General features: G+C 43.6%; 1 protein-coding gene across 1 annotated transcript; it reads right to left on the reverse strand.

Moving 5' to 3' along the window:
• Positions 1-508: 508 nt before the first annotated feature.
• On the reverse strand, positions 509-15048 carry LOC311103769 (retinoid-inducible serine carboxypeptidase-like). The gene is made up of 13 exons (XM_084145418.1): positions 14886-15048; positions 14314-14453; positions 13901-13990; positions 13660-13815; positions 11785-11859; positions 9444-9516; positions 8638-8675; positions 6758-6886; positions 6410-6494; positions 6016-6129; positions 5378-5515; positions 2679-2842; positions 509-1961 (listed from the first exon to the last, which is right to left on the reverse strand). Exons 1-13 carry the CDS (start codon positions 14950-14952, stop codon positions 1899-1901), a joined length of 1332 nt encoding a protein of 443 aa, XP_084001544.1. The 5' UTR covers positions 14953-15048; the 3' UTR covers positions 509-1898.
• Between the last annotated feature and the right edge of the window lie 3758 nt (positions 15049-18806).

An 18806-nucleotide genomic window follows, 5' to 3' on the forward strand; every position in this document is an offset into this window, starting at 1 on the left:
CAGATGCAGGACCGCCCCGAACTGCGGACCGAAATTACACCCTTCTCGCGGAGCGCACCGTTTGCAGTCAATAGGCCCACATCAAGTGAGCTGGAAAGTCTTTGAAGGACATTACATTTACTGATAGATTAATCAATTAGCCTACATGGTTACCTAGCAACAATATCATACCTACAGTTATTAATCTAGCTAAGTGTTTTGAGTCCCACTTCCTCAGGTGGTGACTAATATAGCCTAGAGGCCAATATGCACAAAGATGCACAAATTGTCTGAAGAGGCCAAAATAAATCTGATCATTCTGGATCCTTTTGACAGGTTGCATATAAATCATGCATTTCCTGGATGAAATAGCTTACTTTTTGAATCACAGGCTACCATCTCAGTTTTCTTGGCACTGTGAAATTGTCTGGAGCGTCATTCAGCAGACGCTCTTATCTTATAGAAGACGTACTTATTAGCGCTTAGCTAATGTAAAGTAACTAACCATTAAACCATTTGCTTTTTTTTTAATAGTTACATTTATCACGATAGGACTTTTAGTCCATGTCACCCGGCTTTAGCACCTCCCCCCCAAAAAATAATGAATCGCCGATTTATCATGATTTCAAAAGAAGATATAGTCCATGCTGCTCTGTCATTGCTTGTCCATATATGTATATATTCTTAAATTCCATTCCTTACTAGATTTGTGTGTATTGGGTATATGTTGTGAAATTGTTAGATATTACTTGTTAGATATTACTGCACTGTCGGATCTAGAAGCACAAGTATTTCGCTACACCCGCAATAACATCTGCTAAACACGTGTATGTGACAAATAAAATTTGATTTGATTTATACAAAAATTTAAATTGATCACAATCTGGATTTCTTTCCCTTATATCGTCCAGCTCTAGTGTGTGTTATGGAGTGTGTGTGTTATGGTGTGTGTGTGTTATGGTGTGTGTGTGTTATGGTGTGTGTGTGTTATGGTGTGTGTGTGTGTGTGTTGTGGTGTGTGTGTGTTATGGTGTGTGTTGTGGTGTGTGTTATGGTGTGTGTGTGTTATGGTGTGTGTGTGTGTTATGGTGTGTGTGTGTGTGTGTTATGGTGTGTGTGTGTTATGGTGTGTGTGTGTGTTATGGTGTGTGTGTGTGTGTTATGGTGTGTGTGTTATGGTGTGTGTGTGTGTTATGGTGTGTGTGTGTTATGGTGTGTGTGTGTGTTATGGTGTGTGTGTGTTATGGTGTGTGTGTGTGTTATGGTGTGTGTGTGTGTTATGGTGTGTGTGTGTGTTATGGTGTGTGTATGTTATGGTGTGTGTGTGTGTTATGGTGTGTGTGTGTGTTATGGTGTGTGTGTGTGTTATGGTGTGTGTGTGTGTTATGGTGTGTGTGTGTTATGGTGTGTGTGTGTTATGGTGTGTGTGTGTGTTATGGTGTGTGTGTGTTATGGTGTGTGTGTGTGTTATGGTGTGTGTGTGTGTTATGGTGTGTGTGTGTGTTATGGTGTGTGTATGTTATGGTGTGTGTGTGTGTTATGGTGTGTGTGTGTGTTATGGTGTGTGTGTGTTATGGTGTGTGTGTGTGTTATGGTGTGTGTGTGTGTTATGGTGTGTGTGTGTGTTATGGTGTGTGTGTGTGTTATGGTGTGTGTGTGTGTTATGGTGTGTGTATGTTATGGTGTGTGTGTGTGTTATGGTGTGTGTGTGTGTTATGGTGTGTGTGTGTGTTATGGTGTGTGTGTGTGTGTTATGGTGTGTGTGTGTGTTATGGTGTGTGTGTGTGTTATGGTGTGTGTGTGTGTTATGGTGTGTGTGTGTGTTATGGTGTGTGTGTGTGTTATGGTGTGTGTGTGTTATGGTGTGTGTGTGTTATGGTGTGTGTGTGTTATGGTGTGTGTGTGTGTTATGGTGTCTGTTAGTCCTGCTGTGTGATCATCTTCAGCATCTGCAGTGCCATGGGTCCCTGGTCCGAGGGGATCTGATAACAGAGACCGAGAGCAATGCATCATGGGAGTGCAAGACAAAAATAATACTACGGGAGGATCTCAATTGCATACTCCTCCTCGTCTCCTCTTCAAAACCCATTGGATGAGAAAGCCAGAGGTCCCTTCCTTCTTACCTTCTCCTCCAATGGGTTTTGAGAAGGAGAGTGGACGTGAAGAGTATACAATTGAGATATTCCCAATGAAACACTACTGGGCCATAATGGCTGCCTACTGGGTTTCAATCTTCTGCATCGTCTTCCTACTCCAACACTGTGGTCGCGTTCCAATAATCTCTCCCTTCTGAAGTATGCACTCGTTCACTACTCTCCACAAATGTAGCTCAGTTGGTAGAGCATGGCGCTTGCAACGCCAGGGTTGTGGGTTCGTTTCCCACGGGGGGACAGTATGAAAATGTATACACTCACTAACTGTAAGTCGCTCTGGATAAGAGCGTCTGCTAAATGACTAAAATGTAAATGTAAAAACATTGGATTGATGTAGGCATGGGCTATAGAGGAAGTTTCCATATAGCAGTCATTTTGTTTCAAATCCATGAAGGGAAGTAAACCATGTCCCACTTTGGGAGAAAGGAGAGTTTAGTATTACTGTACCAACTCTGATGATTGTCCCGTTTGAAAAGCTAATAAATCTATGTTAAAAATGTAATAAAAAGAAAACCATTATTGGGACACAAGTTTGTGTTTCCTCACCATGTGTCCAGCCTTGAGGATCCAGTAGAAGGAGAAGTTCTTGTATGTCTTGTAGAAGGCACCGGTTACACCCGGGAAGGCGGGGTCATCCATGGCCGTCCATCTCATTTGGCTGAAGCTCTGGAGCCCCACCCACTTCAGCTGCTTCACCCATTGCTCCTGACCTGTGATTGGACAATCAGTGATGAGTAATCAATTGGTAATCTGTATCCAATCAACAATCCTCATGTATGAATGTCTATCAGGGACCAATAGTCAATATATGAATGGTAATATTGGTAAATGGTTGACTGCACTATAGCCAGGGTTGGGGAGTAACGGATGAAATATAACGGACTTTGAAAAAAACTAACTAATCCGTTCCGAGCTAAAATATTGTAATCAGATTACAGATAGAAACACTAGATCTTATTGGAGGACTTTCAGAAAGGATGTTTGACACCTTTCTGTTTTCTCAACATTGAAAAAAGGCACAAGTTTAAGTTTGTTCCACCTGAGTGAGTCTGACCACCAATCAGAGACCTCTATGATGACACACCAAATGATGACCACCAATCAGAGACCTCTATGATGACCACCAATCAGAGACCACTATGATGACCACCAATCAGAGACCTCTATGATGACACACCAAATGATGACCACCAATCAGAGACCTCTATGATGACACACCAAATGATGACCACCAATCAGAGACCTCTATGATGACACACCAAATGATGACCACCAATCAGAGACCTCTATGATGACCACCAATCAGAGACCACTATGATGACCACCAATCAGAGACCTCTATGATGACACACCAAATGATGACCACCAATCAGAGACCTCTATGATGACACACCAAATGATGACCACCAATCAGAGACCTCTATGATGACCACCAGTCAGAGACCACTATGATGACACACCAAATGATGACCACCAATCAGAGACCACTATGATGACACACCAAATGATGACCACCAATCAGAGACCACTATGATGACACACCAAATGTGTTTGATGGATCTCGAGAAAAGAGCAGGAATAGGCTTTTGTAGGCTACAGTCCAAGCTATGTCTTCCAATGGTGCGACTGCTGTCGGCATCCAAAGATCATATTATCATTCCTTCCAGTTCTCTGCTGCCAATGACTGGAATAAACTGCAAAAATCTCTGAAGCTGGAGACTCTTATCTCCCTCACTAACTTTAAGCATCAGTTGTCAGAGCAGCTTACCGATCACTGCACCTGTACACAGCCATTCTGAAATTAGCCCACCCAACTACCTCATCCCTATATTGTTATTTATTTTGCTCATTTGCACATAATCTCTTGCACATCTATCATTCCAGTGTTAATACTAATTGTAATTATTTTGCACTATGGCCTATTTATTGCCTTACCTCCATAACTTGCTACATTTGCACACACTGTATATATATTTTCTGTTGTATTTTTGACTTTATGTTTTGTTTTACCCCATATGTAACTCTGTGTTGTTGTTTTTATCGCACTGCTTTGCTTTATCTTGGCCAGGTCACAGTTGTAAATGAGAACTTGTTCTCAACTGGCCTACCTGGTTAAATAAAACAAATAATTTAAAAAATACAGCCAACTTGGATAAACACTTGGAGGTAAGGATGACAGCAGTGGTGTAGCCTACAGATATCACTTATTAATGATATCTACATAGCGCATTGATGTCAATCACACTGCTGCTCTGTCATTTAGCTATTTGCGCCATACTGATTGTGGTTGATGTGGATGGCTGTTCACAAATGTATGTGTATTTTAACCCAATAATGGTTGAACTGAAGACGTTTAAGCTGCCTATCAATCATTGTTTTTTTGAGACCAATGGACAGCCAGTAAAAAAAAAAAAAAAAAAAAAGGGATTTTGCAACAGATGCATAGTGTGGAACCCAGCCTGTGGAACCCAGCCTGTGGAACCCAGCCTGTGGAATAACAGTTTGAGGGAGTTCCTCTGTTCTAAACTCCTCCTTGGTATATCGAGCTCCATACTGTCAAAAAACAGTTTCATTTAGAAGACCATGAGTGCTAATCTAATTCGTGTAGACCCCCCCCACCACGTCACCCCTGTCCAGACCCCCCCACCCACCCCACATCACCCCTGTCCAGACCCCCCCCACCACCCCTGTCCAGACCCCCCCCACCACCCCTGTCCAGACCCCCCCCCACCCCACATCAGCCCTGTCCAGACCCCCCCCCACATCAGCCCTGTCCAGACCCCACCACCCCACATCACCCCTGTCCAGACCCCCCCCACCCCACATCAGCCCTGTCCAGACTCCCCCACCCCACATCAGCCCTGTCCAGACCCCCCCCACCCCACATCAGCCCTGTCCAGACCCCCCCCACCCACATCAGCCCTGTCCAGACCCCCCCCACCACGTCACCCCTGTCCAGACCCCCCCCACCACATCAGCCCTGTCCAGACCCCCCCCCACCACATCAGCCCTGTCCAGACCCCCCCACCCCACATCAGCCCTGTCCAGACCCCCCACCCCACATCACCCCTGTCCAGACCCCCCCCCCCCACCCCACTCACCCCTGTCCAGACCCCCCCCCCCCCCCAATCACCCTCCCCAGTCTACACTGTTTTGGCTTCAACTGATTTCACTACAAGATGTAAGTGTTGAAAGCTGATTCTGTGGCCAGCCTGTAAACAACTGTAGCTAGGGGAATCACTGACCCATGGTGTCCACTATGAGGTCTAGCTGTCCGTTGTAGACGGTGACGTTGACCCCAGCATCCAACAGCTGATCCACCACGTCCACCACTGGTTTCATGAAGTCACCTGACATGCTGCTGAACACTGCATCAGCCTGACCTAGAGGGGGGAGAGAGACGGGGGTAAGAGGGAGAAAGTGAGAGAGAAGGGTGAGAGATTGAGAAGTGGAGAGGGAGATTAAAAGAGAGAGATAGATGAGTGTGAGGTCAGAGAGGAGAGAAAAGGTGTGAGAGTGTGGAGGGCACATTTATTTTTAAAAGGTGCAATATGCAGAAACCGCTCCGCCATTTGTACGATCTAAACCACTGTGAAATAGATTTTATCTAAGCAAAAATAATGTATTTTCAGCTGTTTGAAGCTGGTGTACAAAACCGAAGGTAAGACACAAAAATGAAATTTCAGAAACGGAAAGCATAGAGATGACACACATAGAACAGATCTACCGGTTCTTAGACTTGCTTTCAATGAGAATGACAGATTTATAACTCACATTTCTATGTGAATTTGGTCGGGTTGCCCAAAAAGTGACATATTACAGCTTTTAAAAAAAGAAGCACTTTTTAAATGAATCCATTTTTGACCCAGTAGCAGTGTCTTACCTCCCCAGGTGACGTTCTGAGGGATGATTCCCAGCTTCTTCCTGATTGGCCCGTTCATCAACTGGCTCAGTGATTGGCGGTGGAGGGGGCGAATGTGACGGCGCATCAGCAGGGCTGTGGGAGGGACCACGGAAAGTACACCAACAAACAGGAAGTGATGGTGTAATCTCAGGAATGTATTTTTCAGGCTAGTAAGGAGCATTTTCCCACAGACAGTATATATTTGTAACAAAACTTTTTACCAGTGTTTTAAATATTGTATGACATCACATTTTATGTATGTTTCTGCATATATGTACCAGGATGTTCAAATAAACCTTAACCTAATTATAACTAGAAAGACATTTCACCCCATTTTTTTCTTGTTTAAGACTGATCTGAAAAGGCATCTTACAGAGGTATCCTTCTCCAGCCACGGAGGTCATCTTGTCATCAGGTTCCTGGGTGAGGATGTTGTAGAAGTTGACTCCATTTGTGTTCTGAAATCAGACAGGAGCTGAAAGGATGCTCTGATGACCATGGCATTCACACAAACACACACCACCCTCAGTGATTCACACCAACACACACCACTGACCTGTTCCATGACACTCAGTGATTCACACCAACACACACCACTGACCTGATTCACACCAACACACACCACTGACCTGTTCCACGACACCCTCAGTGATTCACACAAACACACACCACTGACCTGTTCCATGACACTCAGTGATTCACACCAACACACACCACTGACCTGTTCCACAACACTCTCAGTGACAGACCAGAGCTCTGTGGCCTTCAGGTACTGCCCCTGATCCACCGCCTGCTTCACCGCCTCCGCTGCACTGTTCACCTCCCCCAGGCCGTAGTCATCTAGCAGGGACTGAAGAATGGAGGACAATGGGGAGACGGTCAGAGAACAACTACATTACCCAACATGCATCACTGTTCACCTCCCCCAGGCCTTAAGTCATCTAGCAGGGGGGCGCGTTCAAGCGGATCACTTTTGTCAAGTCAGTGACCATCGTTGATCACTGCCTTTCAAAGTGTGTGTGTGTTGCATTATGGGGATTAAGAAAAATCGACTTACGCCTACATGTCGACTGCATGAACTTTACAACAAAATCATGTGATCAAAAGGTCATGAAGTTTTGAAGGCAAGTTTTCACCAATTTCATCCTGCAGCCATCGCCTGCATTGTGGAAGGCTCTATTGTCAACCAATCATTAGGGTGTTTTTGTTTGACCTACGCGAACGTGACCAAAGACATGACGGAAACAGGAACCAACTTTAACGCGATTCATGTATTCAGTGGGTATACAAATTAATGTGATATTTGAGGCTCTCAATAACTGATTGTACAATCTACACACATGATTTCAGTTTGTGAGGGTGTGATATGGGGGTTGTTGATTTTAACATAAAAAAATAAACTTGTATGAACAATGGCAACATTGCCATGTTGATCTGAGCCTTGCGATTGGAAAACCACATTACTGTCCGACTTTCGGCTGTCGCAGATGCACCTCCCCAGACTTGTCTACAGTCAATTGCTTTAGCCTTACCACTCAAGCGCGCCCAGGGACTGCAGAGTGGAGGCAATGGGGACACAGTCAGAGAACTACACTACCCAAAATGCATCATTGTTCACTTCCCCCCAGGCCGTAGCCATCTAACAGGGATTGGAGAGTGGAGGGCAATGGGAGACAGTCCCGTGTGGCTCAGTTGGTAGAGCGTTGCACTTGCAACGGCAGGGTTGTGGGTTCGATTCCCACGGGGGACCAGTTAGAACAAATATGAAAATGTATGCACTTACATAAGCTGGGACCGAGAGAATGGAAAAACAGCTTCTATCTCAAGGCCATTAGACTGTTAAATAGCCATCACTAGCACATTAGAGGCTGCTGCTGCCTATTGAAATCACTGACCACTTAAAGAAATGGAACACTAGTCACTTTAATAATGTTTACATATCTTGCACTACTCATCTCATATGTATATACTGTATTCTATAATATTCTACTGTATCTTAGTCCATGCCACTCTGTCATTGCTTGTCCATAAATGTATATATTCTTAAATCCCATTCCTTACTAGTTTTGTGTGTATTGGGTATATGCTGTGAAATTGTTAGATATTACTACACTGTCGGACCTAGAAGCACAAGCATTTCGCTACACCCGCAATAACATCTGCTAAACACGTGTATGTGACAAATAAAATTTGATTTGATAAGAGCATCTGCTAAATGACTAAAATGTCAATGTAAAACTACAATCCCCAGCATGCCTAGGTACCAAAACATTTTTACATTTTAGTCATTTAGCAGACGCTCTTATCCAGAGCGACTTACAGTTAGTGAGTGCATACATTTTTCATACTGGCCCCCCCGTGGGAAACCAACCCACAACCCTGGCGCTGCAAGCGCCATGTTCTACCAACTGAGCTACAGGGGACTACAAAACCAGCTCCATTTTGTATTCTCCAGACTTTAAAACCACCCAGTCTGCAGAAAGAACCGCATAGAATGCAAAATCCATCACATCTTCCAAAACAAAGCAAATGTGTCTGTAAAATAAAAAAACTTAAAAACATAGAAAACACATTTTACTAGGCTGTGTGTGTGAGACTCACCGTGGTGTAAAGATAAGGTCCCCAGGTCATAACAGAGTCTGCAGAGAAACAGAGGAGAAGAACGTTTGCGGTTCATTAGGCACCGAATGGGACAAAACCCCAATGAAAAAGGGAGGGACTACCTGGACTTGTCCAATACAGTGTGCAATACAATACTGGAAACTACCCAGGATTATACAGTCAGTAGGGAACACACTGGTTAGCTAGCCAGGGGTGGAACCAAGCAGAAGCAAACGGGCTGAAACCGAGAGGGACATACCTGAACTTCTCCAATAAAGAAATGCTTGTTTACGTTACAAAACAGTTTGCTACGGTGTGCACTTATGAACACACCCCTGGTGACTCTGCATGAGGGGGGGTGTTAGAACAGTACAACAACCCCCCTCATGCATGAAACTGTGGATGCAAGGTTTTACAAGAGGAGAAAACTGCAGCGGTAGGTAAACCTGTTTGTTCAGTCAGTCATGTGACCACACAGGGAACAACAGCTGTGTACCAAATGGCACCCTATTCCCTTTAGAACACTACTGTTGACCAGGGCCCCATAGGGATCTTGTCGTAAGTAGTGCACTATATAGGGAATAGGATGCAATTTGGGATACAGTACCAGTCTTCAGTGAACCTGAAGTGTTTAAGGGTTAGAGAGGGGTTAGAGTAGACTTTTGGTCCAATAAAAAGTGTTGTAAAGAGTGTTCTGACTTTTAAAGAGCCGTGTACTGAATGTTTTATGAGTTTATGTTCTAACTGGATGTTCTGTTCTTCTAAGTGGGTGTTCTGATGTTCTGTGCTCCGAGGTAAATACTGACCCAGTGGAGAGATCCAAGAGTCCCCCAGAGCCACTCCAGCAAAGTTACATTTCACGGTTCCTTTTTCTACAGCCTATAGAGAGACAGATATGTTAGAATAGCAGAGCGCCATGTCATTACTAGTCATTAACATGCCATTACTAGAAGTCATATTACAACTGGTACCAGCACTAATTTTATCCCATTATTATTATTTATTGTAATTGCTGTTAATATTATTACCACTAATAACATAATTATATTTGACCATCGTTGTAATGCGTCTACTTTGACAATGGAAGGGTTTTACTTTTGTGGTGACGAGAGCCCATGAAGTGGTGGTGAGGCCAAGACTTACAGTTTTGTATTTGACGGCGCCCCTTTCAAGGCTATCACAAGACAAAGGAAACAGCTCTACCTTTACGACTCTGAATGGCCTGAGGAGGTCAGAGGACAGTCAGTCAGCAGGACGCCTTGTGATCTGGTTACTGGGGAAACGACCAGCCAGGCTTGAGAGCCAAGAGATGTGTATTGATAGAGAGAAAGTCGGGGACTTTTTCTTCCCATTTTTCGTAACAAAGAGAAAATGTCGCCAATAGCGCAAAATGAAACACGTTTTCTTAAACACTGTATTAAACTGAAAGACATGTTGATATAACTTGAAGCAATGTGATATTTCTCTTCTGATCCTCCTATGGTCATAAAAGAAGCATAACGGGCATTTTGCTGTAACATGAATGTACGCACTACAGGCTATGTATTTCATGTCAGAGATGATGAAACGTCTGTACAAGAAAAATATGTTGTGGACACTTACGAGGAAATCTCAGGTTTTATCCTCATATTAACTTTAATTTTTCGGGGTTCTCAGAATCAACGGGGCGTTTCCGTGCCACGCTGTCAGAGCTACTAGAGCCCGCCCTCTGAGTATCCCTATAGATTACAGGACCAGCTAACAGACGTCAGATCAAGTTCCTTCGAGGCGAGGCCACGCCCGTTGAACGAATGAGCCCACGTTTCTATCACGCATCATTCATTTGACATAGACCGACTGGGAGGGACTACCCATCTTACGTCTTGTAGTGTTATTCTAGTGACAGCATAGTGACTAATATATATATATATATATCTCTTAACATATGCTATTGTATGGTACGTATTGGGGCGGCGGGTAGCTTAGTGGTTAAGAGCGTTGTGCCAGTAACCGAAAGGTAGCTGGTTCTAATCCCCGAGCCGACTAGGTGAAACATCTGTCGATGTGCCCTTGAGCAAGGCACTTAACCCTAATTGCTCCTGTAAGTCGCTCTGGATAAGTGCGTCTGCTAAATGACTAAAATGTAATGTAAATGTATTGTAGTGATTACTTCATCCTAGTCATGTTTTAGCTCTGTAATTCATCTCTGCTGCATCTGTTATCTTCATGTCTTACATACTAGTTCTTCATGTGTTTCATGCTGCAACTTAATGCTGTGGTGAATGCTCGCACATTCAGGTGTTAGCTGAGATCTTTGCTTTTTATCTGCACACAGTATTGCATTATGGGATGGCTGCCGATATTTCTTTTATGGGAGCACGTGCATGCTTAGGCTCTGTATTCATCACCTTGTGCTAATTCATACTGTTATGTCTGTATCATCTGCACATAGTCGTTATGGCATTATTACCAAGAGCACGGTGAGGTCGTGGTGACAGAGGCCAACACTAGCACCCCTTCCACAGCATCTGCTGGAGCGTCGCAGTACGATTGCCGACTGGTTCATATTACCCAGCTAATGATAACTACTGATATAATTAATTCAAGGATCTCCAATCCAACCCTTAAATGGTATCAGATTAATTTGGATAGGATAACAAATTAATAAAAATCAGATCAATTAATTATTACAGTAAATAAAATCAGTAAAATCTTGAATATCCCAAGCCAAAAGTCATAACACTTCAAATGTCAATAAAGTATATTGAATTGAGAGAGACAGAAACAGCCAAAAAGACACAGGAACCCATGGTGACCAGTGCTGACCAGTGTGGGTAGAGATTTGAGGAAGTAGGCCCCAACTTAGCACGAGTCATTAGTTCCTGTCTACGTCATGCATTGCTCAACACACGACAGTGAACCTTAAGTCTTTCGTTTTGAAAACCCTGTTCCATTACCGAGTCAGACACCATTGATCTACCAGTTTTTCCATGCATGGTTCCTATTCACTTACATACCAAAGTACTAGAACTGGAAAAGGTTTCCCACAGCAGAGACAGGACAGTAGGTTTGTACCCTATTCCCATGACAGTGCACTACTTTTGACCAGGGCCCGTATACACTATATAGTGAGAACAGGATGCCATTGGGGACGTAATTTGTGCCTACCTTAGTGAGTTCCAGTGAGATCACAGCAGCCATCTTCCCTCCATAGGACTCAGAGAATATGTAGAAGGGCACACTCTAGAGAAGACAAAATTAAAAAAATGTTTAAATGCATTGAGAAGTTTGAGCCATAGGTGCCGTGTTCCAATACTTTTAAATACATCCTTCCTTCCTTCCCTCCCTCCCTCCCTAAAGGAGACTCCTGGGGTGCGTTCAGTTTGGTTAAACATTTGTGTGATGGTTTGTACCGAATGACAAGTTTACCCAAAACGGAGCGCACTGCTCTTCAACAGCCTTTGAGGTACGTTTTCTCCCGTTTGGTGGGTGTGGCCTGATCAATATGGGTGTGACCATTTGAAATCACAAAACTTGTGCAGCATACACAGCGGTTAAAGCAAGAGAAAAAAAATGTTTTTCGCATGACTATAATTTAAAGGGCGACTGCACTTCCTGATTCAGCCTCGTTTTAAAATTCGGTTCTTTAAGAAATGCTAGCAGCCATGACTGAATTCAAACGCGAATTGGTTTCAGGGTGTGGTTTGATGCGGGTGTCGTGCGTGTTCGCTGGTGGAAAGAGTTAGACAAATTATTTGGCCAATGTGAGGCAAAGTTGGTTTGACAGGGTTCGTACAGACAGTGGCAATTCAAATTCAAGGACCTTTTCCAAGTACATTTTCAAGCACTAATATCTATTTTCAAGGACCATCAATTTGTAATAGTGCACCTGTTTCTAGTTGACACCAGATGGCAGTATATATATCTCCACAACCTAATGGAAAAAATAACTTAGTATTCATCACTACCTGACAAGTTCTACTCAATAATACGTTGTTTCACTAATTATTTACTAAATACATGAGTGGTGAGTCAGTACTGATGATTTAGTCATTTCAGTAGTGATGAGCAGAGTTTTGGGACATGCCTACTGGTGAATAACATTTCCTATTTGCATTACTACACAATTCCAGCTTAATGACTGTGTTACTACGAAAAAGCATCTTGCTTCTGACTGGCAGCTTTAGTGTGCCAGTCGGGTGAAAGAGGGGTTGGCTGTGTGAGGAAAACGGTATGTGAACGGCCATCAGAATGGCAGGAGCAAGGCTGACGCTTGATAAAGCGGAATATCGCGGGCGACCTGTGAATGAGGCGATTGGCAAAAAAAGCTCTGGAGGTTGTTGCAGAGAAGAAGTCACATGTAAAAAAGTGGCGTCAGCGCAGAGTCTTTCCCCCTTCATGGGTCTCTTCAGGGCCAATTCTCTCATGCTCACAATGTCAAAGTCTGACACATTTTTGGCTCCTTACACAGTTTGTGTTGGTTGGGTCCAGTGATGTAGTGGTGAAAAAAAAGGTGGGTCAACTATACTGAACAAAAATATAAAACGCAACATGTAAAGTGTTGGTCCCATGTTTCATGAGCTGAAATAAAAGTTGTTCAATACGCACAAACAATTTAATCTACATTTGCCTGGCATTTTAGCTATTGATGTCACGTTTGGCAGCACCTAACCAGTCAGTTCTGTACCTGCCTGGCTGAGTGGCAGTGTGGGTGGAATGAGCGAGCTCGCCTGGCAACCACAGCGCAAAACACGTGAGGAAATAAAAGTTGGTAGTCTGCCTGGAAATTAATCCCCCCCCATCCCCAATTTGTTTTATTATATTTTGTTTTTACTCAAAACCTCCCGCATCATCCATATGAAGGAAATCCGTTGCAGTGACGAGAACTTTAACCCCTGCCATTCACAATCTCCCTCTGTGCCACCATAAATCACACCGTTCTTCAACTGGTCGTTCAGTACACTATCGTTTCCACTGAATTAAAAGTTGAACACCATTCTGAACTCACTTCTGGTGATCCAACCTGTGTGAAGCTGAACCCACCTGGAACTCTTCCTTCTTGTCGAAGAAGTGTTTGAGCAGCACCAGCATGTCGGAGGCGACAGTAGCCACGTCAGTAGCGAAGGCCTTGTCTGTGTCCGTGTAGCTGAAGCCTGTTCCTACCGGGTTATCAACAAACAATACACTCGAGTACTGGACCTGCAGGGGCAAAACAAACACACACACCTTAAACACTGACATCCAGTTTTCATTGATGAGCCGTGTGTGTGTGTGTGAGGTTTACCCAGGAGGTTTTCCTAGGCCCAAGGTCTCTATCCAGGGGTCCGATCTCTTCAAAGTTCCCAAAGCCACAGCCTGATCCTCCCGGGCCGCCCTGGAATGGAGAGACACATACCATTATTAGAGATGCATCATCTATCCATCCCTTCCTCCCCCTGTAAGAGTCAAGATACATCAGCATCCATCCATCTATCTATCTATCTATCTATCTATCCATCCTAGATTAGGTAAGACAGTGTTATAGTGTTTGGCACAGGAGGCTGCTGACGGGAGGACGGCTCATAATAATGGCCAGAAAGGAGTTATGGAGTTATCGTCATCATTAGCCTGCCCTCCCCAATTAAGGTGCCACCAACCTCCTGTGGTGTAAGGTTACCCACTTGTAGATAGGTAAGAGAGTAGTGTAAGGTTCCTCACCTGCAGCCACATCACCAGAGGCAGCTGGGAGTAGCTGGCGGACGGGCTGTCAGCGTTGTAGAGCCACCAGAACATATGTGCCCCCTCGCGCACGTCAACATAGCCCCAGGATTCTTTAGATTGTAAGGGATTCGAGAACGCTGCATACAAGAGTTGAGATTTGGAGACATTGAAACGGCGTTATTAAAAATTCTGCGATTGGTCTTAAATGCAGTCCAATGACAAAATCCCCCACCCCTGACTGCTTGCAGCAGATGTTGTGGAATAGCGCTATGGGGGGTTTCTGATCGCAGGAAAACGTCAACATTGTAGTTAGCCAACTTTTGCTTTCACATTTATCAGGAAGCAAGATTCGCAGACATGAAACCCGAACAAGCAAAGCAAATGTGTGGATTTGACCAATTTGATTGCTGGAGTCTGAGTCACCGTACTTAGCGGACTAAACTCTGGAGTCACCGTCGTGATTTCAAGCATGCTTGGATGTCGGCGCAGTTAGTATTCAAATTGGAATTTAACAGTTATTGAAACACCGATATATCGGACACAATCACTTCACATAGCTAACTACTTACCTGTATCAATTGCCCCGATAAGCAGCAACACAACGCTGCAAGAGCGTGTTTTTGTCAGCCCCATCATCCCGACTTGTTCACAAGAACTTCACAAAGCGACACTTCTCTTCACACTATCGTCTCATGTCACACTATCGTCTCATGTCAGACTTTAGTCACATGTCAGACTTTAGTCACATGTCAGACTTTAGTCACATGTCAGACTTTAGTCACATGATTTACCTAATCCTCAGCTGACCAGAACATGGAAAATAGGCCTTTAGAGCCAATCAATGAGCATTGTGGAGCTAGCCACGCCCACCCTCCACCTTGAATTGTGTCAAAATAAAAGTCCAGGGCAAAATGTCCTGTGAATTTTCCAAATTAAAAGACACGGAACACGGGAGAGGTATAAACAGAAGATTGACCAAGAAAAATAAATGTATTTATCAAGTCATAAGAACGCAGTCATGGTCTTATACTTCTGCCGGAGGTCAAGAGGGAATCAAATTAATTAATCAATCAATAAATCCCCCAAATCATGTGAAGAGTCAGCAGTCTTGAGCAGTCAGTCAGCAGTCTTGACTCGTGACCTGAAGGAATGAGATCTGTCATCTATTTCTTTGCAGTTTTACTTTAATGCCTTATTGCAAACAGGATGTTTTGGAATATTTGTATTCTGTACAGGCTTCCTTCTTTTCACTCTGTCATTTAGCTTAGTATTGTGGAGTAACTACAATGTTGTTGATCCATCCTCAATTTTCTCCTATCACAGCCATTAAACTCTAACGTTTTTAAATTCTTCAACATCCGGCTACGGCTTCTAGTCAGAGCGTTTGTTTTTTAAACAGACCGGGAAGTCGCAACGTTTGAAACAATCCAAAACAAGGAAGGCAAACAGCAACTTCACATTACAGTTTGGGGAATAACCAGATTGTTAAAGAATATATAAGAAAGGAAGTAACTAAGTCCATAGTTGCCGTAGCTACAGAGGACAGACGAGTCAGCACACTAGTTTACTAAAAACGGCGTCCAGAGATCTGTCCCCGAAGACGACCTCACCTGTCCAGTTTGCTTCGACATCTTCAAAGATCCTGTTGTCCTGGTGTGTAGCCACAGTTTCTGCAAAGCCTGTGTGGAAGAAAGCTGGAGTCATAGGCAAGGTCGGGAGTGTCCCGTTGGCAGCAAAAGGTCTTCAATAGCGGGTGAACCCTTCTGTAACCTGGCTCTCAAGAACCTGAGCGAGACCTTCCTACTAGAGAGAAGGAAGGCCATATCTGGCTCTGAGGTCGTCTGTAGTCTTCACAAGGAGCAGGCTCTTCTGTCTGGAGGACAAGAAACCTATATGTGTTGTTTGTCAGACCACCAAAAACACGACTGCGACCCCATTTCCACAAGAGTACAAGTAACCAGGACAAACATATTTTCACGATTTGACTATCATCGAAATCAATTAATCATAGCACGTTTTTGGGGCACATTCAGTCGTTTTTACCTGATAATAAAATAGAAAGCTGTGAAAACGACCCAACATGTTTCTGATTTCATTTCGGCTTGGATGCATATTTGATATGGTTGAAATACTATCAGCTTTTATAAATAGAAAGAAATCATATCTCCACTCCCGTTTCCAAATAAAAATGTAGCCTACATTTGGTGTATCAATTTTCTGAAACAAATGCTTAATTCAGCAGGAGTTAATATTTAGGCTATGTGAGAGGTTGTAGACCTGCAGCCTCCTGTGACTGTGGAATGTGTATAGAGCCTCACAATCATCACACATAACATAGCCGGCACTGCTATCATCCTCTTTTACCACTTCACCAAATCTTTCCCAAACATGACTTTTCTGGCCCTCCTCTTTATATTCAACTCTCCATTTCGCAGCTTTTCTCTTATTGAATTGAACACAATATTTGATGACCCTAAACCCGCCCGCCCGCGGATATAACCATGGGGACTGCGGGTTGCGAGTCAACCTGTTGCGTCACCAATGGAGAGACTTTAAAAATGCTCCAAAGCACAATTTAAAGCCGGCGCTCTAAACTTGAGTGTCCAGAGGGTCTGTGCAGCAGACTGAACGTTTGACATCCCTAGTACAAGGTACAGTAGCATGAAGACATTCACTGGCTCTACCATAACATACAGGTCATAAAGACATTCACTGGCTCTACCATAACATACAGGTCATAAAGACATTCACTGGCTCTACCATAACATACAGGTCATACAGACATTCACTGGCTCTACCATAACATACAGGTCATAAAGACATTCACTGGCTCTACCATAACATACAGGTCATAAAGACATTCACTGGCTCTACCATAACATACAGGTCATGAAGACATTCACTGGCTCTACCATAACATACAGGTCATAAAGACATTCACTGGCTCTACCATAACATACAGGTCATAAAGACATTCACTGGCTGTACCATAACATACAGGTCATAAAGACATTCACTGGCTCTACCATAACATACAGGTCATGAAGACATTCACTGGCTCTACCATAACATACAGGTCATAAAGACATTCACTGGCTCTACCATAACATACAGGTCATGAAGACATTCACTGGCTCTACCATAACATACAGGTCATAAAGACATTCACTGGCTCTACCATAACATACAGGTCATAAAGACATTCACTGGCTCTACCATAACATACAGGTCATAAAGACATTCACTGGCTCTACCATAACATACAGGTCATAAAGACATTCACTGGCTCTACCATAACATACAGGTCATAAAGACATTCACTGGCTCTACCATAACATACAGGTCATAAAGACATTCACTGGCTCTACCATAACATACAGGTCATAAAGACATTCACTGGCTCTACCATAACATACAGGTCATAAAGACATTCACTGGCTCGACCATAACATACAGCTCTACTTTTCATTGTACTGTCAGTTTCAGTGTGGCTAGTTAATGTTAAACAGTCTCTCTCTCCACTGACATAAATATTTATATTTTCAGGAGGAACTGGCGACTGCCCTGAATAGTCTATGGAGGAAGCTGGGGACCTGTCTTAATGCACAACAAGACTTAGAAGGTACCCTTCCTGACCCCAAGCCCTGGTCAGTATTCCTCGTGGTAGTGGTGAGATAAGTGCTTTCTATGTAGCTTACTTATTAATTATGTAGCTTTATTATGGCATTTAAGTCGGTAACAGTTTCCTCCCTGTCTCCAGAGCCAGGCCCAGAACACTGCACAGCAGATAATGGGTGAGTTTGAGAAGCTGCATCAGTTCCTGAGCGAGGAGGATGCAGTCAGGATCGCTGCCCTGAAGGACGAGGTTGAGCAGAAGATGACGGGGATTCGAGAGAAGATAGAGGAGATGGACAGAAACACTCGGACTCACTGATGGGATCCAAACCCTGGAGCGGGAGCCGGGACGAGATGACATCTCATTCCTTCAGGTCAGGAGTCAAGACTGCTCTCTCCAAGTTCACATGATCTGTGGGTTTGATTGATTGACTGGTACGTATTGATTGATTGATTTTGATTATCTCGTTTGACCTCCTGCAGAAATATAAGGCCACAACGAATACAAGGTAAGTGAACTATCTCTCTCTCTCTCTCTCTCTCTCTCTCAATTCAATTCAATTCAATTCAAGGGCTTTATTGGAATGGGAAACATATGTTTACATTGCCAAAGCAAGTGAAGTAGATAATAAACAAAAGTGAAATAAACAATAAAAAATTAACAGTAAACATTACACTCACAAAAGTTCCAAAATAATAAAGACATTTCAAATAGTTTGCTCAGTTTTTTTGTAAATTCTTTCCAATGTGTCAAGTAATTATCTTTTTGTTTTCTCATGATTTGGTTGGGTCTAATTGTGATGCTGTCCTGGGGCTCTGTGGGGTCTGTTTCTGTTTGTGAACAGAGCCCCAGGACCAGCTTGCTTAAGGGACTC

This window comes from Coregonus lavaretus (assembly GCF_964263955.1).
Source record: "Coregonus lavaretus genome assembly, chromosome: 28".
Classification (NCBI taxonomy): Eukaryota; Metazoa; Chordata; class Actinopteri; order Salmoniformes; family Salmonidae; genus Coregonus; species Coregonus lavaretus.

What these genes read in the sequence shown, in the direction of transcription:
- LOC311103769 (XM_084145418.1), bottom strand. Translation starts at nt 14,952, where the DNA reads ATGATGGGGCTGACAAAAACACGCTCTTGCAGCGTTGTGTTGCTGCTT. An exon ending in GGCCTAGGAAAACCTCCTGG is followed by an intron (nt 13,816 to 13,900) that starts GTAAACCTCACA and finishes TTGCCCCTGCAG; the next exon opens with GTCCAGTACTCGAGTGTATT. An exon ending in GACCTTATCTTTACACCACG is followed by an intron (nt 6,887 to 8,637) that starts GTGAGTCTCACA and finishes TCCATTCTTCAG; the next exon opens with TCCCTGCTAGATGACTACGG.